We start from the raw sequence: 23,326 nt of genomic DNA on the forward strand, positions 1-23,326 counted from the left end.
ACGCCTCCTCACTGGACATGGCTGCCGTACATGTACGGCGTTCAGTTAGCGCGATGTCGTTGGCTGACGCCAGCAGCTCGTCTTGAAGCAGTTGCGATATGGAAGGAACCTGGGGAAGTGTGCAGTTGTATACATTTGTATATGGATTTATTGGATTGTTTATTGGACTTATATTGGAAATATATTTTATTTTATATATAAAAATATAAAAATAGATAAATAATATATAAAATAATAAAATAAGAATATATAAAATAATAATATGTAAAATAATATATATATACATTATACATTATACATTATATATTGGATTTATTGGAATCATATTGGATTTATTGGAAGTATACATTTGTATATGTCAGTCTGTATTTATGCATGTATGTACATATCAAGGGGAGGGGAAAGAAGTATACGGAAGGGCTTTTGGAACGCCAAGCGCAGATACCCAAATTCGTGTTTTCAATCTGCCGTACACTAGGCAGGTTTTAACCGAAACTGCGCCAGAAATAAAAACTCCGAAAACCTCCGAAGGTTTTGGACTAGTAGTGGACTAGTAGTGGACGAGTATTGGACGAGTATTGAACGAGTACGACACCTCGCGCGGACACAAACCTGGGTGCTCTCTGCGCCGCCGCCAATGCCGGCGCCGCTGGACCTGACCCTGGCGGTGGCGGCGGCGGCGTCCACTGGTGTCGCTGACCAGTGGGAATCTCCGCCGCTGCCGCCGCCGCCGCTGTCGGTGTTGTCGGCAATTCCGCCGCCACGCGGCCTTCCTCTTCCTCCTCCTCCGCCGGCGGCGGCGGCGGCAGCGAGATTTAGGGATGGAAGCTCCGTCTCGTCCGGAGGGCGCCAAAGGTACGTCTGGAACATACGTACGGCAATGTACGATCATACGGGACGACGCAATTGCATGTGAATGTTGGAAAGCTTGTGAACATACCTCATCACCCGCTACCGACAAGCACGTCTCCTACACACCCTCGCCCCTGTACACACACACACATACATACATACATACATACATACATACATACATACGTACATATGCACTAGCGTTCCCCAAAGACCGGCGAATCAAGAAATGGCCCCCCCTACCCCCTCCCCCCCCACACACACACACAAACCCCGACTGGCCTGGACATACCTGCATGACGCCCTTTCCCTTCACCTCAACGGCGTCCGTCGCCACCCAGCCATCGTCCGGAAGCAGCCGCCGTGCAGCTTCCGAGGCGTGGATGGCTCCCGGGATGCCCGTACTTTCCATGCGACTGGCCGTGTTGACCGTGTCGCCTTGGGGGTTTAGATTTAGTCAGGGGGACGAGGTGGTGCAGGCGGGGGAACGGAGGGGGGGAGAAGTTGGTGGCCGGGGAAAGCTAGGAGTGCGTGGAGTCCGGAAGCAGCCGGGGTGGCCGTTGTATTATAGCCGGGGCGGCATTCCACATGTTTTTTAATTGGAGTGACAGGTGGTGAGGGGGGGAGGAGGGGGGCAGCGGAACAATAAAGAGGAGGGGGGAGGTGCACTTAATGAGGAACCAGGCGCATGTGTATGTGCGTGCCCCGCCCTTTACCGCTCCATTTCTACAGTTCTACTTCTCTTTCCTTGGTGGCAGCAGCTTCACTCGTTCGTGGTTCGTCTTTCCCCCCTCCCCCTTAACCCCCCCTACTCTTTTCCCCCCCCCTTCAGAAGGGGCTCACCGAACAGACAAAACCTCGGCATGCGGGTTCCCGCGATGCCGCTGACCACGGGCCCCGTGTGGATCCCGATCCGGATCTGTACGGCCTCCCCGGTAGTGGGCAGCGGGACCTCCCGGGCTGCGGCCAGCATGGCCTGCGTGTGTGTGTGTGCAGTGGGTTGGCGTGTGGCGTCGGGTATGTATGTATGTATGTATGTATGTATGTATGTATGTATGTATGTATGTATGTATGTATGTATGTATGTATGTATGTATGTATGTATGTATGTATGTATGTATGTATGTATGTATGTATGACTTAGATTACACTGTGGGCCGCGAGAGCCGGGGGCCGAAGCCGAAACACAGCGCAAGGGTCGGGAGCACACAGCACAAGTCGGTTAGTCTTGTGTGCTCCCGACCCCGACTCAGACTGCCAACACTCTACGCAGCCACTCCGCAGCCCCTCCATCCGGGGATGGCGCTGCATTGAATACACCACGAAGGGCTCTCAGGTCCCGCTAGAGCGAGTCCACAAGTCTCAGCTAGGGCAAATGCATGTATGTATGTATGTGTTGCCTTACTTTTGCAAACGCGAACACCTTGTAAGCCTGAAGGGGATCCTCCCTGCAGCCCTCCCCCCGTACGGCAGCCATGCCGTCCTCGTCCTCCGCAATAAGGCCCCCCGCCACGAAATAGCAGTCGCCGATGGTCTCCACCTGCCCCCCCGGGGTGATGATGCGGGGTGTGTGGGTTTAGGGGAGTCGGAGGGGGAACAGGGAATTGGGCGGGGTGAGAGAAAAGAGGGGAAGAAGTGGGCATGGGGGAGGGGAGGGGAGAGGGGAGGGGAGAGGGGAGAGGGAGGGGAGAGGGGAGGGGAGAGGGGAGAGGGGAGGGGAGAGGGGGAGGGGGAGACCGTCAACCGAATGTTTGCCTGAAACACAACTCACGCGCTTGTGTTTTAACTTCCTCATAGTACGCTGCCAGCAATGCAACCAACAACCGCTAACGATTAACCAGCCCATCCCATAGGGCCCTCCCATGTCGGCCCCTCCGGGGGTTTCCTAGTGCCCCCAGCAGATGCATACATGGGTTTTGCATGTACGACGCGGGAAGAAGTAGAGTGCCGTACCGTATGTACATAACAACATATTGTGACATACGTTCCGTACCCGTACCTTGAACACCCCAAATTTGTCCAGCATCTTGTCGTACCGGCTGTACAGGTCGTTGAGCATGGACATAACCGCCCGGGGTTCCACCTCCTTGCACATTGGGGTGAAACCTGTGCTTGTGTGCGTGTGTGTTTTGGAAGGGGGAAAAGGGAAAAGGGGGGTAAAGACAAAGAGGGGTGTTCACGGAAATGGACGGCAATGGAACGGATCCCGACGCGAGCCGAACACGATTCCGTACGCGAGTAGCTTTCCCCCGGGAGAAATAAAGGAGGGTTCCAAGAGTGGTTAAAAACACACATACACAGCAAGCAGCAGGAGGGCTACGGGAAGTGGCCAACCGACCCAACCGACCCATTCGCCCATCTCTCCTCCAGGTGGTTAAACCCCCTCCGGATCGGGCAGTTGCAGCCAACCGCCGCAACCACTCAACCGCCAACTCACCTTTTATGTCCGCAAACAGCAAGGTAACCTGAAAGGCAGTGTAACAGTATCAAACGCCGTATCAGCAACAGCATCAACAGCATTAGCAGTAGGGGAGTTTGGAACCACGTGACGTGGCGCGGGCACATCACACATCAGCCGAAGCGCACAGATGGATCTCCTCTAGGAGGGGGCTCGTTGCGGCACTGGTGGAGGGCGGCGGCGGATATCAGGTTGCCTGTTTGGGCAACAACACCATGTACATGGGGCCCCACGCTTGTGACCCCGGGACGTCCTTGTAACCCGTGTAACTGGTATGCTACGTTTACGCGTTTGTTCGTACTTTGCTGTACATGACATGTACGTCTGCGTAAAGTACCTACCTGTGGATGCAGGGTGGCCAGTGCGTTGCAGTCGCGAACCACAGGCCGTTCAGCCGATGATGCTGTTGTCCCAGTCCGGCGCTGTGCCCGTTGCTGAAGCTGTCTTCGAAATTGATTGCTCGTCCATTCTTCCGCCATGTACTGCAAGATATGACGAGGAAAGAGCTGCTCTAACAATCTGTGCTCTGCTTCCATTACCTGAGGGCAATATGGATATGGATAGAAAAAGAGTGAATAAGAAAGCTGAGGTAGGACCGACGCGAAAGCGAAAAGGATAGAGGACAGGAAGGCGCGCAAAAACTCAGACTCTAAAGGCAAAAGCATGGCTTGCTTAAAAAGCATACACACAATATAACAAGATCAGTACTATAATAAACAAAACAATATGTTGGCTAAAGGCACCGCGTTAGCTTCGTGTCAATCATCATCACTTCAAAATCCCAAGTCACGAAATCCAGTCGCAAAATCCCAGCGCGGTTACCTGCGCCACATGTCGCTCCGCAACCACTTTGGCGGTCACGTCTGTCTGGAGGCGGAGAGACGAACGAGAACACACAGGCACAGAGAGGGTCGACATCGTCAGCAAAGCGGCTGAGGGAAGTGGATGGGCCGGAGAATCGAAACCTGCTACATGACCGAGTCGACGAACCTGGAACCCATTCAATTCCCTCCCTGCCTCACCAAACCCCAACCTGCCGCCATCCCAGGCTCCCGTACACCGTACACGCGTACATCCGTACACAGCCTTGCGCACACACGCACCTGGGACAGCACGATCGCCGGTTGGCCTGTGATGGGGTCAGTCGACCGCACCGCCCATATCTCATGCCAACACTCTTCCTCCTCATCGTCCTCGTCCTCTTCCTCCTCATCGTCCACGTCCTCATCGTCATCCTCGTCATCGTCATCGTCATCGACGGCTTCGTCCCTCGTCCCCATCCCATTCCGTGTTTCGCCGTTGGCCGTTGGTCGTTTGTCCTTGCTGTTGTAAGAAACCGCCGGTTGAATTACGCCATCCTTCCGCGCTTCGACTGGCGCCCTCACATCCGTAATCGCGCTGCGCGCCTCCGCCACCGCCGCCGCCGTCGCCGCGGCATCAATGCGCTGTGGCTGGTGGCGTCGAATGGACCTATCGACATTGGCCGCGGAGGAGGCGTCTGCGGCAGTGCTGGCGGCGTCGCCGCCAGCCCAGCCCGACGCGCGCGCTGCCGCCAACAGCGCCATAGGCGCCATTGGCGACGGCGACGTGACGCAGGTGTACGGCAGCTCCCGCCCCGTCAGCAGCGATGGTGAGCGTGCCGGGCGATCCGGTGCCGACCTCAAGAATTCTCCTCGGCGAGCCGCCAAAGGCGAGAGATCTGACGACGAGCCGTCGCCGTCGGCGGCGGCGCCGCTGGACCTGCTGATGCCGTACGTGAGAATGCCATCGGCGGCGGCGGCGACTGCCTGCAGTCCCGACGCCGTTACCACCGATCCAATGCTTGCTTCCTGCCCCGTCTTGCCCAGCGAAGGCGCCGGCGGCGCCGCCAAACCAGACGGACCCGCCGCCGCCGCCGCCACTCTGTATGTCCCCATCGGCGCGGCCGCGTTGAGCGTCAGCTGTGCCTCGCTCGATAAAGCAGCCACGGTCGTCTCCCTTGGCTCCGACATCGCAACGGAATGAACAACAGCCCGACCGGCGGCGGCGACGGCGGCGGTGCTGCTGCCTTCGATGGTCGTCAACTTGTTGCGCAGCTCCAAAACTGGCAACGGGGCTGTCGTACTGCCGGTGCCGGAACGTATGCTGTCGGCACGGCCAGTGGGCAAGGCGCTGCCGTAATCAGCCGTACTGCCGCCGCTGCCCAACGCTGCCGCCACCGCCGCCACCGATATCCCCATTTCGATCAGCTGATGCACACTGCTGGGTGCTGTCATGCGACGGGACATCTTTGCCCGTTGTACTCCCGACATCTCTGGCGGCGGCGGCGGCGGCGGCGGCGGCGGACCAACGGAACTCGTGGCGGCGGCTGGCGCCTCTGCCTCCGCGGCCGCCACCTCCGTCACGGAGGCTCGCGCCCCCAACATCGGCGGCGACAATGACAACGGGCTGCCGCTGGTAGTACGGCGCGCCGGGGCCTGTTGCGACGGCGTCCTGTTCAAGGCAGGTTGGCGTGGATGGGGCTGATGCTGATCGTGTACGGAATCCGCGAAGACGACGGGCGCCTGTACGTCAATACCGCCGACGCCGTACGTGGATGTGCTTGAACCAGCTCTGAGGCTCGACGGGTTCACCTGAAATGTCGCAAGTCGTCGGGGTGGCCGGCGGCCGCCACCGCCGGCGGCAGCTGTGGCGGCACCGCCGCCGCCGACGGCACCGCCGCGCACAGCGGCAAGCAGCCCCGTGGCGGCCTGCGGTGCCGTACGTAGCGACGTGGCAAACGCGATAGCACGGCTTGCTGCCGCCGGCCCGGCCGTCGCCGCTACGCCGCCGCCGCCGCCGCCGCCGGCAAGAGTGGAGCAGGACAGTACGACCGAGGTAGAGCTCGCGTCAGTGGCGATATGTGATATCAGCGCACGGGTGCTGTACGAACGCGGCGGCGGACCTCTCAGCCGTCGTACGTTCCCGACGCTGCCGGTGCTGCTCACGCCACCTAAAAGGCTCGCGTGTTGCACGAACCCGAACTCAGACGAAATCGGTGTCGACGGCGGCGCCGCCGCCGCCGCCGCCGGAGCCGCTGCTGTAGCCGGAGTGGAAAGGTAGGTGGAAGCCTGACTCATGCACTGATCTGACGGCGGCCGAGGGGGACCTCCATTTCGGCCACGGTCCAACAGCTGAGAAGATGCATCGGAATGGGGTCGACTGCCGTACGGCGGCGGCGGTGGTCGCTGCGGGCCGCCGGCGGGAGATCGGCGTTGGGAGGGATGGGAGTGGCATGAGAGGTGTAACGGCTGCATTCCCAAAGCGAATGCGGACGTGACGAGCGGTGACGGCTGGCCGCCGATGGCGGCGGCGCTATCAGATGATGGCAACCCGACGGCGGAGAGTTGCGACGGCGACGGCGACGGCTCCTCGTCGACAAGCAGCGACCGACATCTGGCCGACGGTACCATGGCGGAGGCGGTCCTGGACAGCCGCCGCAAGATGCTGTTGCCGCCACCGCCACCACCGCCGTCGCCGCCGCCACCGCCACCACCGCCGTCGCCGCCGCCGCCGCCGCCGCCGCCGCTGTCAGCGCTGAGTGAGTCGCGCTTAGCGCCGCCCGGCGCCCCGGCGGCGCAAGGTAGGCCACTGCGGAGGCTCGTCATGACCGACAACCGCGTTGCGAACGCGGTGCCGCTGCGCCAGCGGCTAGCACCGATCGCGCCGCCTCCGGCGGCGGCGGCGCCGCCGCCGTCAACCCGCGAACCCACCGGCTCTGCATGCTGCTGCTGCTGCGGCTGCTGTTCGTGTTCTTCCTCTTCCTCCAGACGCACCTCTGCTTCAGCCGCCGGAAGTATTTTGGCCGCGCCGCCGCGACGGCACTGATTAGTGTATCCCTGCCCCTCGTCAAAGCCGCCGCCGCCGCCGCCGCCACCAGCCCTCTGGCCGCCGTCCGCTAAGGGACCCTGAGCCTCCAGGAGTAATAGCGCCTCAACACTGTCGTACTGTCCTTCGCTGGTATTTCCCCACTGATTTGTAGGGGTATAGCCGGTAGACGTAAACCCGCCGCCAGGCCGACTAGCGCCGCCGCCGCCGCCACCGCCGCCGCCGTCGAGCCCCTTTCGGAAGCGGCTAGTGGTGAGGTAGCCTTGCAATTTTGATACTGTTGACGTGCCAGCAAGCGCCGCGGCGGCAGCGGCGGCGCCAGAGGTGCCGCCGCCGCCCCCGCTACCGTCGGTGGTTGCACAGGAGGTGCCGGCGGTATTTGAGGGTGTGCCGTACATGGCATCCCCCCCCGTCAGCGCCGTCACCACCACGGACCCACCACAGCTCCCCGCCGCCGCCTCGGCCGCCGCCGCGTCGGCGGGGGCGGCGCCGCCGCTGGCACCTCCGCGACCCCCATGCCCCGCCGCCGCCGCTTCCGCCGCCGCAACAAAGCCTCTGACTGAATCGCCGTTACGTACGGCGGACAAGGACTTGGCGGATTGAGTCATTGCCGTACACGTCGTAACCGCCAGGCTGGGAGGGACGCGTACGACACCTGTGATATGTGGGTGCGTTGACAAGGAGCGGTCAGGGGCCGGTGCAGTACAGTTAGGATGGCCGGAGAAGGGAGGCTCCCGTGCGTGTGTGTGTGTGTGTGTGTGTGTGTGTGTGTTTTGGAGGGGGGATGGGAAGGGGGAAAATGGGAGGGGAGAACTGTGACATAACACACACACACACACACATCCCCACACCCCCTAACTTTACGCTCACCTTTCCAAACCCGTCTCTGCGCCGCCGCCGCCCCAAGCGGTACGACTCCAGAGCTGCTGCCGTCGACGTCACCGCCGCCGCCGTCAACACGACACGGACCACCTCCAGGAAGCGGCGATAGTGCTGCTGCTGATGACGATGAAGGTGGTGAGGGTGGCGGCGCAAACCCTAGCTCGCGGAGCATCAGCGCCAGCTTTGCGGGTTCAAGCGCAAAAACCTGATATGGGTCGTACGAAAAAGTTGTACGATAGTACGGAAACGAACTGCTGTACGACAATGTAATGGTTTCGCAGCATTCAAGGCAGCGACAAAGCGAAACCATTCATCCCCCTATACCCCCTTCCCCCCCCCCCCCCAGTACCAGCTGATCTTCGTTTCTGACCGTTCTCGGGGTGATGGGGCGACTTCAACGGCAGCAACGGCACGCATCCGCTTCCCACTGGAAAAGTCTTTTACACATGTGGTTCACCTGGGGTGACTTCGGAGCTCACATCGCTATGAAGTTATTCGGTCGCACCCACTTCGGCCTGTTCCCGTATCGCGGGGCTCAGAGTAATCAAAAACGCAACACAAACACACATACATACACACATACACACACCCGCCTACACACAAGCACACATACATGCATACATACACGCACTCACACACATACCCCATCCCCACAAACCACCTACTTGCCGGCCCGTAAAGCCCCCCGCCCCCCCACCCCGCGCACCAACAGCAGGTTACCCCTCCCCCATCATACACACATACATACACACACAGGCAGGCGGCTGGCAGAGGTTAAGGCCTGACTTCTGCTCCCAGTTGACCCAGTCGACCCGGGTTCAAATCCGCCTGCCGGCTCCTCGGGTGTTTGAGGAGTGATGAAATGGGAGGTGGCCCCCCATCTTATGGACGGTGTAGGACGTGATAATATCAACTTGCGAGCTGACCAGGAACTAAGTTGATGCGCCGTTGATCCGCTAGATTTGGTTGGATGCTGGTGGTGAGTTGCCGAACCCAACGAATACATTCTGAAGTCGGATGGGGTGACGGATTAGGGTGCCCCTCTAGCAGGGGAGAGCAGGGACTGCCCCGGGAAAGGGGGCCGCTGGCGAAGTTAACCACCCTGTAACAACATACATACACACGCACACGCCGCCGGTCCCCCACCTTGGCCAGCCAGTTTTCCGGGGGGGGCCAAGCAGAGGCCCCCTCGATCCGCCGGGGACCCCCCGCCGCCGCCGCCGCCGCCGCCGCCCCCACGGCGTCAATTCCGCCGCCGCCACCCACGCTCCAAGCACTGGCCCCGAAACCAGCACCTGCAACCCGGCAACCACCCTCCGCTGCCCCTGCCGCCGAGGCTATCGTCGCCGGCTGGCCCACTGCCGTACACTCCCCAAAGTATTCTTTAGATGCTGGGTTTTGGTGGAGCGGTTTGCCGTCGGACGTGAACACGGTCAGAATGGCAGGGCTGACGGCGAACACCAATGACTCCAGGAGGGGTACGGCAGTGGCGGTGGCGGGGGCGGTGGCGGGGATTGGGGAGGGGCTTTGGCTGGGGCTGGGACAGGAGAGCAGTACGGCATGTACGGCGAAATCTGTGGATTGCGGCGCTACGGGTTCAAGAGGAGGTGTAGGTGGCAGGGGAGGTGGGAGTGGGGTTGGGAGTGCGGAGTGCCTGGAGCCGCGTTTGAAGAAGGTCAACGGGGCACTGCGGGCCTCCTTGGAGAACTGTGCGGGGGACGGGGGGGGGGGAAGAGAAATCGGGGAACGGGACCGGGGGAGGGGGGGGCAAGGATTGAAAACGGGGGATTGGGGGGTTTTAGAGGGCGTGATGAGAAGTCAATAACCGAATCAATAACCGCCCATTGGGGGGATGGGGGTCGTGATGAGAAGTCAATAACCGAATCAATAACCGCCTGGAGGATTATTCGGTGTATAGGAGCTCACAGGAAGACAGCGCCCGTGTGTGTGTCTGTGTCTGTGTGTGTGTATGTATGTTTGTGTGAGGGGGGTCCCCCCGGGGAAACCCGACAGGCGGATGGGGAGGCGCAAGGGTGGGGACAGGGAGGGAAGGGGACGGGGCGGAAGATGAGGATTAAATCCTATCCGTGTACGTGTACGTGTACGACATGCGAATCCCAGGCCACAGCTATAGCCTGATCCATGCTTGGCCTCGGCCGCTTTCATCTACATGTGCTGCAGCTGCTCCCACCCGGCCCGGCCTGACTCGCGGCTCGCGGCTCGCGGCTCGCTCCCGTCCCCTCCTCCTTCTTCCCGCGTCCCCCTGACGGCTACACCCACACACACACACCCGGCGTGAATGACTTGAGCTGTCCCTTCGTGAAGTTGGTCTACCCACATTGCGGGCGGGCGACTGCTGCGCGAGAACCCCCTGTGACTGAGACTGTGACTGAAGTGGGGCAGAGGCCTGGGTCCCTGGGGGAGGTGGTTGAGGCGCCGGACGGGCAGGACCCTGGAAAGGGGCTGGCCGACCGGTGTGGAGCCGGCCAGCTTGGTCAATGGCCAGCGCATCGGGCTCAGGGGTGGGACCTTGGCCGTCCATCCCAGCGGCAGGGCTCTTGTTGGAATTCATAGCGGCGTTGATGTTGCTGTTTGATTTGCCGGAATTGGCTGCTGGCGCTGTGAGCTCCTTTGGAATTGGGCCATCGGCTGCGGCAAGACCGAAGCAGGTGCCGAGCAGTCTGCATCTCATATCTGATACGCGTTTATTGATTAAAGGATGTTGTATTCAACCATATAAGGGTTCGCTGCAAAGTTGTGGTCGTGACGCCTCAGGGTGCTACCACGACGCGGCCTGCGCTTGATTCTTGCATGATGCCTGCATGCCTTATTTCATCAAATCATGCCACGAGATCGGGAATAAGCTGGTGAGAGCTTGACTTATGCTGGAAAGGTGGAATGCTACAACTCATTTTCATACCGTAATCAGGAAAACTGAAACCTTAACGGCGCTCAAAATTGTACAACATATCTTTTATGACGTATAAATGTAAGACCCCATAGCTCATATGTTAACGCTGTTGAACCCTTTCCCGTGAGCGAAGTACAAAAAACCGTGCGTGCCTGCAGTACTTTACGGTCCAAGTGATACATTGACGAGGAGGATCTCCCCCTGCGTATACATGTCCTAACCGCAAACAGCCTTTGGGCCATGCAAATGTGCGAGCTTTTGAGACCGCTGCATACGGTAGTACGGCTCGTTGACGAAACCAAGAAGGATGTGCCCTACCTCACAAAAGCGGATGGGTAGAAACAGTTTCGAATTATTTCTCCTACGATACGTCCAGATGCACAAAACATCGTGCACTAAAATTATCGGCGAAACCCGCTGATCGCTCTCACATAAGAGCGAGCTTAGTACATTGGCCCTTCAAAGTATTAAGTTTCCTCTTATAAATGAAGTTTGGTGAATGAAACGGTATTGTAATCTCTTTTTCCACTTCGTGGAGCTGAGTCACATCAAGTCCCTTTTAGAGGCGTTACCAGAGGTCGGCAAACCCTGAATAACTGTCACGGGTACTGGTGCCAGGGTCGAATAACTGTATGGAAATTTTTTTGGTAAAAGCCGAGGAAAGGTCGTCAATTGACTGTTCGTTATATGAGAACCTCTCAAAGCTAGCGTTTACCTCCTTGTAAAATGGAAGGTTTGGTAACCTAATGATGAAGTTTATAGCTTCAAAACTGCGCAAACCTGCCTTTTGGGGGAAATTTCTGCACCCTGCCGTACGGCTGCCGTACCAGCGATGAAGAACTTCTGCAACGGGTACAACGGAAGGACCCGCTGTACCAGCGGCGTTTGCCGACCCCTGGGCGTTACATCGAAATCCCACAATTTCCGAGGCTTACTGGGAATGAGAAATGAGCATGAAGATATCTGACGGCCGCCCGAAACCCTGAATCACAGAAAGGTAGCGAACACGGTGGCTTAACTCTTCGGGCATCGCAACCAAACACCCAACAACTTTCAAGCAGTCTGTCTAGATGAATTGCGAGGGTTGTCATGTTATGTTATGTAATGTTATGTTACAAGCTCGGAAGAGCTCGTAGAAAGGCTCAGACGAGCCAGGAAGCTGAGGGACCGCGAGACCAATCAGGAAAGGAACTACGGAAACAAGCGAAACCACCAACAAGGATTCTATTAGCCTATTAGCAGCTGACATAATGCATTACATCAGAAGGCGGTGATACATGTATAACCCTGAAAACCTTTTGAGCCCTCCGAGGAACCTGTGGCTTGCATTTCCTTGAGGCCTTTAAGGACAGCCTTTGGGGAGCCCTCGGGGGTAGGTAGCTTAATAACCCAAAGTTACTTTGGCCAAGTCAACGAAGCCGTTGGTTTCCCCCCTAGGGTGTCATTCACTTTAGGGAAGACCTGTGGGAGAACCTTGGGGAGGACCAGTTTTATAAATTTTAAAGCCTTTTCACCTCACCACAACACATTGACATGTGTGACTACTGGGTGGATGTGTTTGCGCGGCCACGTGACCATCCGCCATAGCGGTTGGGGGCAGTGTTTTCCCCCGCCGTCTGCAAACATCAAACAAGCCCTCTGCTGTCTGCACGCAGCCGCCTGCCATGCCCCGCTTTGTTTCATCATTTGCCACTCTGCCAGCCTTACGCTACCTGCTCGCCAAAAATTAGTGTCACGGCTGATAGTTTCCCAGTTTTTTCGTCGAGGCCATCAAGGCGTGTGTTTCCCAAAAAGAGGGCCTAATCCACCCAAGGGGTCACCGAAGGGTGCACCGTTGCTCTGACTGGTGGACTTTGCTGACGGCAAACGGCAAACCAACCCCCCGTGTGCCAGCGCCAGTGCCCGCCCTGTAACCCGGACTCCGATACATACATACATACATAACATACATACATACATACATACATACATACCAGGGTGGGGACTCCCCGGATAGCGGTTCCGTATGTCATGCCCAGCGGCACAGATAGGCACGATATGGGTTTGTACGGCAGTGCGGCCATCATCTCCCTCTGCTCCCCGCTGGGTCGCGGTCAGCTCTGAGGAGGGAACAAGTGTACAGCGCCGCCAACAGGGTACAACACCCATCCCACCCTGCCTTACCGCACGTTCCTGGCCCCCCGGCTGAGGCTCTTTGTGGGGCCAGGGATGTCTCCCTTCTCCCACTTCGAAACACACTCACGGCAGTCTGGGTGTGTGTGGCCGCTGCCGTTGGTAACAACGGTGCGGACCGCGGAGCCTCTTTGGTGCAGCAGCCGGGGTGCTGGGGGGGAGTGGGGAAGTGTTACCTCAAGAAGCATTGTGTGGAAGACGGCACCGCAGCACTGCGGCTTGGGACGCGGTAACGGCCCCCTCGATCAATACTGCCCGGTGCTCGTTGTGCACTTGTGGGCCCTTTCAAGAGCACTACGTCACTATATCACTATCGGCCATTAGTGCAACTTTCACAATGGGTTGGTGCTAATGCTGGGAGAGGGGGGGTTTCGCAGCCGGGTTGTGTGTGTTTTTTGCTACCAAGCTGCCAAGCTGGCGGCTGGCGGCTTAGCTACTGTAGCACGCGCAACACGGCAGGACTGCGCAATAAAAATATATGGGCAACGGCCCTACCAACCACCGTCTACCTGACCAACTGGCAACCAACACCAACGGAAACAAAATAACGGAAGACGGAGGAATTTCTAACACTACGTAGAGCCTAAGCCCCAGTCCCACATCACCACAACCTAGCTCGCACAGCGCGTATCTCCTACTCACATAAGCCAATGCACTGGGGCCTCTGAGGACAGTTTCAAAACGCAAAACGGTGACGTTCAGTCCGGAGGGAATTTGTGACATGACTCGAACTGTTCGTAACACGAAGACGGACATGGAGGCGCTGCTGTAACGTACCTTTGGGAATCTGAAATGTCTAACCGTCTTTGGAAAACTCTCCTGTTTAACATTCAAACAATTTAACGCACTGTTGGCAGCCTTCGGCTAATGCAAACGATATGGATAATGCTGTGCTGTGGTGTGGTGTGGTGTGCAGAAGCGCAGAGGCTCTATATGAGTCCGATCAATACCAACACCGCGCAGCGCCATTCCCCCCTGCCTTCCCCCCCCCCTTCCAGTGTCACTTCCACGCCCCCAATCCCAATCCCAACCCCAACCCCACCGCAGCGCACCTGAACTTTCCAATGCCCCTTTACATACATACATACATACGTAGGGGAAGTCATTCCCTTACGAAAGCCAAAGTAGGGGGATGGAGGGACGGATGAATAACAACAGCCGTACATACATACATACATAGCGGCATCAGCACGTGCGTGTGTATGTATGCGTGTGCACGTCCCAACCCGCCACCTCATATTCATGGGCTGCATCGGGTACTTCAGTACTTTTCCAAGTCTTCCAACTCCTATGCCACGCAACAACTGAAAGCCGTTCAAACAGTTAACCGACTATAACGAACCCCAACCACGGTGTAACGGAAAAGACCTGAAACCAAAGAATGCTCGTCAAAAGAGTCAAAACCGAAGATGTAAAAGACGGTGCGCCAATGTTGAAGTTTGAGCTCCATGGCCCCTTCCCCCCTCGCCTCTTCGCAGACGACATGTCGGAGGAGCAGCACCGGCGGCGGCGGCGCCACTACTGCCGTTACCCCCCCCCCGCTCTTTTCACAGCCGCCGGCTTCGATGCCACCGTTGCACATCGCGGACCAGGTAGATGCCGTACGGAACCAGACGCGTCAACACCGCCACCACCACAAGCACCGCCTGTGCGCCGGGTCATGGGGGTACGGCAGGTACGGCAGGCACGTGTACGGGTCACGGAATAGAAAGAGACGGGACATATACCGCGACAACGTGATCGCGCCGTACCAAGCATGCCAATGCCGTGAGTGTGTTTTATTTTTAGTCAAATTAGACATGAAAGCAAACGGGGCGCAAACGCAAACACAGAACGTCGATAGGTGACTAGATGAAGAAGATATCGGTGTGTGGCCTCAACAAACACACGCAACACGCAACACAAAAACCCACACGTACACGCGAGTACCGTGCCGTACCGTGTACGACTGCTGCTGCGGCGGCAATGGCAGACCCAACCCCAGCCAAACGGCGACCATAGCCAGCGGCACCGCCACCACCGCCACCCCCATGAACAGCGATCGCTCGCTCGGAGTGGAAAAGCCCCGCGGCGCCGCCACCGCCGCTGCTGCTGCTGCGTGACCGCCGCCAGCTGCTGCGGCAGCGGCGGCCCCGCCGCCGCCGCCGCGCAGCAGCAACGCGGAGTGGGCGCGGCCTGGGAAGAGCAGACCGCCGGCGGCGGCGGCGGTGGTGAAGGCGGCGGCGGCGGCGCCAGGCAGGGCTTCCACCTTCAGCGGTCTGGGCAGGATCACCTCCACCCCGCGGGCTTGCAGTCGCCGCAGCACTCGGGAGCCAGCGGCCCCCACCACCGGATGACGTTGCAGTACAAGGCTTCGGAGCGCAGTCAGTTTAAGCAGCTCTTCAGGAAGATCACCCTGTAAGACGTAATGCGTGGAAAGTATGTATTCCATATATATTTCAAGCCGCAAACATATAATAATACTACACAATAAAAGAAATAAAAATTGTGATTGATTGAACGGAAAGATAGAAACTTTTCGTCTGAATTTGTTCTGATGAAAACCGTTCCAATGGAACGAATCTAATGGCAATGGCAATGGCGCGAGGGGAGATAAGGCCCAGCACAGTACGGAAGCCCGCGGGGAGTTCAGCGAGGGAAGGTAGGTGGGAAAGAAGGTGTGGCGGGCGGACAAAACACAGTTTACACGATCGCTGCTGACGGAGCTTGCGGCGGCAGCATGGAGGGGAGAGGGCGGGAGGGCCGGGGCTAAACCTTCCCTAGTCTAAGGACCGTAGGACTCACCTGCAGAGGGCCGTACAGGCAGTGCGGCGGCTGGACCTCCTACAGGGTTGGGGTAGGGGTGGGGGTAGGGGTGGGGGCAAATGAGGATGATTTTTGGGTTAAGAGTGTGTGAGGGTTGCGTATGGAAGCGGGGGTCAGTGAGGTGGGGGGGGTTGTGCCCAGTCCCCCTCGCACCCCGTTCAGGTTCCGGTGCTATCCCTTAGTGTCACGAGAGGTTGGTGAGGGTGGTGAGGGTGGTGAGGGTGGTGAGGGTGGTGAGGGTGGTGAGGGTGGTGAGGGTGCTGCGAGGCGGCGCGCTGGTCGACTGTTCAGAGTATGAGCGCAAGTGCACACCACCACACCACACACCACCCAGGCCGGCCACTTCGGTTGCGAGACGCCGTACATAAGTACGAAGCGGAAAAGGGAGGCAGGGTCCTTGGCCTCCCTCCCTCGCTCGCCTCTCCCCCGCCCCCAGTCTCACTTTCACCCTCACCGCAGCCACCCCTCTGCCAACGTACCAGTCGGGGCGGTATGTACGGCACCGGGCTCTCCCGTACAACCACCGAGTACTGCTGCGACACGTCGAGGTGACGAAGGCCCACCAGCCCCAGGTGCCCGGGGGGGAGAGGACCCTGCTCCTCCGGGGGCGGGGCGTGTTGGTGGTGCTGGTGCTGGTGTTGGTGTTGGAGGTGCTGGTGTTGGTCGTATTCAGGATGTTGTATTTGATGGTGGTGTTGATGGTGGTGGTGGTTACTGTTGAGTGGCGGTTGGTGACCGGGGGGTTGCGGCTGTAGGTAGGTGCTTGGTTTCGGGGGAAGACATGAAAGTGCGGAGGAGGTGGAGCAGGGGGGAGGGGATGGTGGAGAGGTAGGGGGTGATGATGTTACCGGGGGGCGGTGGTTACTGACATTGGAGCGGTTCGCCTGCTGCTGTTGGCCGTTACTGTAACCGTTGGCATAACCGTTGCCGCTGCAACGACGGCAATGGGAGTAGGTGGTGTGGTCATTGGAATGACCGTTGGGAAGTTGGTTTACGGCGGCGTGACCGTTGGTGTGGTCGTTAGGATGACCGTTAATGTTGCAATCGCCGCCGATCCAGGACGGCAGCTCGGACAGTCGGTTGCAGGACAGATCCAGAGCTTCGAGGGAGGACAGCCAACGAAGGCAAACAGGAACCTGTATGGAATATACGGCATTATGTACGGCATTTGGTACGAAACGTACGACAACTTTCAACCCAAGTACATTTTGGCGACAAGAAGGTTCTGGTTTGCGTCACTGCAAAGCGAGACCGGAGTCTTGTAATCTCGATTTTGTGTATATTTTTGCTTCCGATAAACTGAATGAACGAATGTATTTCACCATACCGACCGCAAAAATCAGCAGCGCCCTGTACGGGATAAGGCACAGAAAGGCGTAGCCGCTCTTTATCTACATGTAACGGAGCCTTTGTTTTGCTTTACAAGTTGCGACTGTTATTTCGGTTAAACTTTGGCATGTCCCAAAGCTGGATGCTTGCGACAGCCTATCCCGTACAGCCTTGCCGTACAGTACGGACAATACCGTACCTCCGTAAAGCGGTTGGCGCGCAGGCTGAGTAATGTCAGGTGACTCAGATGTGCCAAGCCTAGCGGAAGTTCCTGCAATTCGGTTGGTAAATAAGTTAGTTGGTAGTTTGTCGTTGGTACATCAGGGCAACAGTGCCCTGCACAAGGTGTGGCACGGCAGGTATGTCATTGGTCCGATTGATAAGAATCAACCGCATTAAAACTAACCAACCGCCGACTGCCGTACCTCAAGTCCATTATCCGCGAGCCATAATTGCCTCAGTCCCCGCAGCTCCGATAGCGGTACGATGGCATGCTGGTCGAGGTGATTGGACGAGAGATCCAACTGTCGTACAGCAGGATGGAAGCCACAGCAGCACAGGGGAAGGGGAGGATGATAATTGGTCCCAATATGCCGTACTGATGCCTCTCTCTTCACATGCTCACATTCGGAAAGCACAACTAGTGCAGCTATCCTCCCAAATCCAATCCCTCTCCCTTTCCGTACAGAATTGTACGAGAGCCTGTACGAACATACTCCCACACGGTCCTTCCAGCTCAGCTAGAACACATTTCCCCCCCCCATACACACCCATACACATACACACACCCCTCAGGTCCACAAGAGCCACACGGCCCGGCCCCCATCAACCCATACGACACGCCCATATGCCCCACAATACAACACCCCTCCCCCCACCATAAAAACACCCACACGCCCCCTCAGTCCCCCATTTCCCCTCCTCTCCCCCCCACCGCATACACACGCACACACGCACCTCCCTCAGTGGCGTCAAACCCGCCAGCAGCGCCATCGCCCTTGCCGTACCCGGCCCATCCAATCCCGCCAGGCTCTCCCGCAGACGCAGGGACCGCAGCACGCACAGCAACGGTAAACCGCCCGGCAAACCGAACAAACGGTTGTGAGATAAGTCCAGGGAAACCAGAGAAAGGGGCTGCGACGTCGCGGCGGCGGCGGCGGCGCCGCCGGCGGAATGGGCGGGGGAGGCGGCGGCGGCAGGCGAAGCGGAGCCGGAGGAGGGCGGGAGGTTGATGCCCGCGGCAGAGGCTGCAGCGAGTCGGCGGTCGCGGGGCAGAACGCACTCCACTGGCCTGTGGGTGACGCGGGGTAGGTAGGTAAGGTAGGTAAGGTAGGGCGGGAAGGTAGGTAAGGTAGGTAGGTAAGGTAGGGCGGGAAGGAGGGTGTGTATGGGGTTGAAGAAAAGAAGTTGCCAAACTTCAAGCTTCGTGTACCACCATCGGCACTTCCCTTACCGCAGCCCAGATCACTGAAACACACACACATACACACACGCACGCACGCGCGCACACACATACACAACCTGGCCCGCTCCCCCCCCTCGACCTCATTGCGGGAATCCCCCCTTCTTCCCTTCCCCCCCAGGTCCCCCCCAGGCCCCGGGGCATCTTCCCCACCACAAACCCCCAAATGTCACATACACACATCTCACCACCAGCTAATGCGGTTGTGTCCTAGGGCCAAGTACGACAACCGGGTTAGGTCGTACAGCAGAGAGGGGAAACGCTCCAAGCAGTTGTGGTGACACGACAGTGACTCCAGGGACTGCGACAGGGCAACCCGGGGGTCAAAGGGGGAGGGTGGGGGGGAGGGTATTGCGGCGGTGCGGGGTGGGTATTCGAGTAAACTGGAACGTTGAAGGTATTCGAGTAAGCAGGTAAGGTTGAGGACGATTGTACGGCACAGCACGCAAGTCGCAGCTCCAAAGGCAAACAGCTCCAAATGCAGACCAAGCGCCTCCATACTCGAGTGAAGAGTAAGGAAAATGGTAGGAGATCTGTTTAGCTATTCTAAAAGGGGAATTTTTTAAGGAAACAGCTAAGTCAATTCGAGCGTTGTGCTTTCTGTTGGCAAAGCAGGCCAATTCGCGGCGGTGCTGTGGATCATTGATTTTCTCGGCGCAATAAGCAACGGAACCCGATGCCGACTCAACACAACACTACACAACTCGTCCAAAGCATCAACCGAGAGGGCGGCCACCCCCTCCCCAGTGGGGGGGGCTGAGCGTTACGGCGGCGGCGGTGGCGGTGGCGGTGGCGGAGGAGCATGGAGAGAGGAGTCAGGGACCCACTACCGCCCGCCCATGAAGTCAGGCAGGTGAGGCAGGTATACCTGTGTATATGTGTATTCCCACCGGCACACTCATTCCCTTTCTCCCTCCCCTCCCCTCCCCTGCCTACCCCCCCCCTCGCACCTGCAAATGCCCCAGCCAGGCCGGTAGCGACACCAGCTCGTTGTGGGACACGTCAAGTCGCGACAGCAGGGGCAGGGAGGCGAGACCTGCGGGGGGGCGGGGTCAAGGGGGGGGAGGTCCACAAGGCGGGGGGGGGCGGGGGTGAAGGGGGGGGGGGTCCACAAGGCGGGGGGGGGCGGGGGTGAAAGGGGGGGGGGTCCACAAGGCGGGGGGGGGCGGGGTGAAGGGGGTGTGGCAGTCAAGGGGGACAGCTGGGGGGCACCAACACCCCCCAGGGGAAGGGGAGGATGATAATCGAATTGATGATGATGATGATAACGATCATGATATGTAATGGTGGTAGTGATGAAGATCACATTAGTGATAACTATGACATGATGATGATAATGATGATGATGATAACACAAAGGCGGGTAGGTGAAGGGGGGAAAAGCTGGTTGACTGAAAAAAATCTCCCGGAAGGAAGCTGGTTGACTGAATTGAATTTCTGTATCCATAAAATCCGAAAAGAGGGGAGAAATAAAAACCTGCTGTTGCGTGTTCGGTTGACAGTCCTACCGACCCTCACCGGGGTTACGTCATTTCCCGGGTGGTCCCCGAGGTGGTGCCGTGACCCCTGGGGGGGGGGCGGTGTTGTATCACGTCTTATCGCAGGAAAAGAACCGATCGGCGGATGTCAATCCCGTGATACCCAGGATATTACAGGCGGTCGGAGCGGCCGCACACGCGCACCTTGCGGCAGGTCGTCGATGCCGTTGCCCGACAGATCCAGCGCCGTCAGCGCCGCCAAACCGCCGATGTCCCGATTAGGCAACGTCCTCAGAAAGGACCCAGACAGGCTTAATGAGGCAAGCTGCGGCAGACACAGCAGGAAGGCGAGGGGCCGGCCGGAAGCCGCGGCGGCAGCGGCAGCGGCGGCCCCCTCCTCAAACCCGTCGACGACGCCGCCCAAGGCCCCAAACATGTCGTACGGGTACGGGTGTTGGTGCTGGGCAGCATTGCCGCCGTTGGCGAATACGTCATTTGGACCGTTGGCGGCGGCGGCGGCGGCAATGTCGTACTGTTGCAGGTCGTTGCTGCTGTCGAATCCGGCCCGTCGGTGGTGGTAGCCGGCGGCGGCGGCCCAGGCGTAGTCCATACCAGCCAGGGTGAGGTGCTGGTGGATCCAGAAAACGAAATCCAGATCCAAAAAAGAAGCCAAGTAAGGCAACCAATCCAACCGACCAGCCAGACAACTATTTGATTGAAGTATAGACATGTACAACACTTCTACAACTTGTTTAAAAGAAATTCTCCTCACTCCTGAATGATCGCACTAGAACATATATCATGATCCTTCTCCGTAACGCGCAACCCCAGCATGTTACTTTTAAATCGCGGTTAATCACCCACAAGCTGTGCCGTACACACCGAGTGCCGTACGTCGTACCCACCCGTACTCCCTGCAGATGGCGCAGCAGCGGCACCAGCGTATCGGCCCCCGTACATCCGTCCACATACAGCGTCTGCAGCCAAATCGAATTCCGTTTTTTGCGGGTCGCCACCATAGGAAGAGATGTTGACATCATACCAGGCGCGAAGAGGCAGGAAGAGATAGAGCGCAGTGACGGTATACGGCACAGCGTGGTGATAGCAAGCCGATCATTTTCTACAAAAGGTAACCACGGTGACTCGCCATGTGTGTATGTGTGTTTATTGCGCCCGCTGTTGTGCTGTCGTACTGTCGTACGTAAGAACACAACCCTTTTCCCTCCTGTAGTAGCGGGCGTACGGACGGCGAGGCAGTCCGTACGCCCGCACCTTAACCCGGAAATCCCACCCAACCACCGTGCACCAATCATACATATGTACATACATACATACATACATACATACATACACATATTTCGGGAAAATCGTTCCTTTCCCAAGGCATCTACCACTTACCTCTAGCATAGCCAGCTGTGCCAGGGCCTCCGGGTCGCCCACCCCCGTCAGATTTACACCGCTGCCTTTGAGGACGATACGACGGAGGCCGCCACCGCCACTGCCGCCGCCGCTGCGCGAGAAAGGAGTCGCGGCGGCGGTGGGGGGTCCACTGGCGGGAGCGGCGGCCGCGGAGGCCGCGTTTACAGCGCGTCGTACGGCGGACAGCACGTCGGGCACCGACACCGCAATATTGGCTAGCTCCAGGGAGGTCAGCGAGCTCAAGCGGGAGAGCAGCGGAAGCAAACCAGCAGGCGGAACGTGCTGCGCAGCTGGGGCAGAGCCGCTGCCGCCGACAGCGGCCGCGCCGCTGACGGCAGCTGCTGCCGCCGCGGCCGCTGCTGCGGCGGCGGCACCTCTGGAGCCTGCACTGCCGGCCCCACCGCCGCCGCCGCCAAGGAGGGAGGTCCCAGCCGCAACAGCAGCGCCGCCGCCGCCGCCGCCACCGGCACCGTCCGCATACGGTTCATCACCATCATCACTCACAGCAGCGTGGCCCTGCGACTGCCCCTGCGACTGCACGGCATCCACGACTAACGAAAGCGCTTGCAGGCCGCTGAGCGCCTGGAGAGTGGCGGGTAGCCGTACGGCAGAGGCCGATGCGAACTCCAGGGAGAGGCGAGTTAAATGGACGAGCGCTGGGAGTTGGCCGATGGCCCAGGAAAGGGCACTACTGCTAGAGGTGACGGCGCTTCCTAGGGAGAGGGACTGCAGGAGGGGGAAACGGCGCAGCAGCTGCAATGCGCAGCGGCCTGGCCCGAGGCTGCGCAGCGCGAGCCGTCGGACGGTCAAACCATCAATTGCAGTCCGCCAGTGCCGGCACACGAGACGTGCGGCGCCACGATCTCGCACTCCCACGTCCGCACGGGAGAAGACAGCTGCCAAGACATCCAGAGGCACTTCCAGCGATGTTGCGCTGCATGTGCCGTTGGTTACTGACGGCGAGGTTTCGGCAGCGGAGTTGGAGCATAGCATGAAGTTTTTCATGTGCGTAATGTTGTATGCCTACTCTAAGATGCCCAAAGCCGGAAGCAATGCCGTTAACGATTCGGGCCTAGGACGAAGAGGTGGAGATCATAATATGCAAGGCAGAAGGGCAGCGTATTAAAAACTGGCAATCCTGTCGTGCGTAATGCACAAGTTCAAGGTGCGGGTAACCTGGGAGCTGACCATTGGGGCCCTTGTAGCAGCTAGAAGATAACATATGGAAAGCTTTTTACCCATTCTTTTGCGTTATCGTGTCTGAGTATGTGGGGTATGAGGGCAAGATTTGCGATTTCTTGCGACTTGCGACTTTGCGAGTTGCAAGCCGTACGCAGGTGTACACTTCGGCTCGGATCACGCAATTTGTTTTGCAACCAGCCATAATTGCAAGTTGTGTTATCACGATGCCCGAATGGTCGGATGCAAGCAGTCTCAGATGCTATCGGGGTACCACGGGTTTGAATGTAAGTCCTTACTCGAGTTCTTGCTTGCTCGATTGGGGCCAAGGTAGCGGCAAGGTATCCCGCCATGGTATGTGGCGGTGCCGTTTGTTTTCCATCTTCTTATTTTATGTATTTGTGCAGACATAGCTCGCAAAGCACTGCGGCACCGTGTTTTCAGGCTAGCCATCTTTGTTGTAGGACTTGAAAGGTCGCTCTGCTGCAGCATCCGGCAGCACCAATACAACTCTGAAACCTGCTTTTAGGAAT

The 23,326-nt window shown here is 58.3% G+C and overlaps 3 protein-coding genes across 3 annotated transcripts; 1 reads left to right on the forward strand and 2 right to left on the reverse strand.

Annotated features, from left to right (window-relative positions):
* Positions 1–970: 970 nt before the first annotated feature.
* cyc16 (guanylyl and adenylyl cyclase family member) lies at positions 971–2,959 on the reverse strand (the record flags this gene model as incomplete). Its single annotated transcript, XM_002947233.1, has 4 exons — positions 971–1,290; positions 1,696–1,804; positions 2,258–2,392; positions 2,852–2,959. Coding segments are annotated over 4 exons (672 nt in total), but the record flags the coding sequence as incomplete, so codon positions are not given.
* Positions 2,960–14,255: 11,296 nt separating this feature from the next.
* Positions 14,256–15,522, forward strand: VOLCADRAFT_103363 (uncharacterized protein; the record flags this gene model as incomplete). Its single annotated transcript, XM_002947091.1, has 3 exons — positions 14,256–14,542; positions 14,600–14,796; positions 15,274–15,522. Exons 1-3 carry the CDS (start codon positions 14,503–14,505, stop codon positions 15,520–15,522), a joined length of 486 nt encoding a protein of 161 aa, XP_002947137.1. The 5' UTR covers positions 14,256–14,502.
* Positions 15,523–15,803: 281 nt separating this feature from the next.
* On the reverse strand, positions 15,804–23,146 carry VOLCADRAFT_87482 (uncharacterized protein; the record flags this gene model as incomplete). The annotated part of the gene is made up of 13 exons (XM_002947234.1): positions 15,804–15,826; positions 15,906–15,944; positions 16,381–16,525; positions 16,796–17,062; positions 17,455–17,526; positions 17,681–17,779; positions 18,213–18,546; positions 18,906–19,018; positions 19,668–19,753; positions 20,400–20,823; positions 21,101–21,109; positions 21,594–22,340; positions 23,093–23,146. 13 exons carry the CDS (start codon positions 23,144–23,146, stop codon positions 15,804–15,806), a joined length of 2,412 nt encoding a protein of 803 aa, XP_002947280.1.
* Between the last annotated feature and the right edge of the window lie 180 nt (positions 23,147–23,326).

This window comes from Volvox carteri (genome assembly GCF_000143455.1).
Source record: "Volvox carteri f. nagariensis unplaced genomic scaffold VOLCAscaffold_5, whole genome shotgun sequence".
NCBI lineage: Eukaryota > Viridiplantae > Chlorophyta > Chlorophyceae > Chlamydomonadales > Volvocaceae > Volvox > Volvox carteri.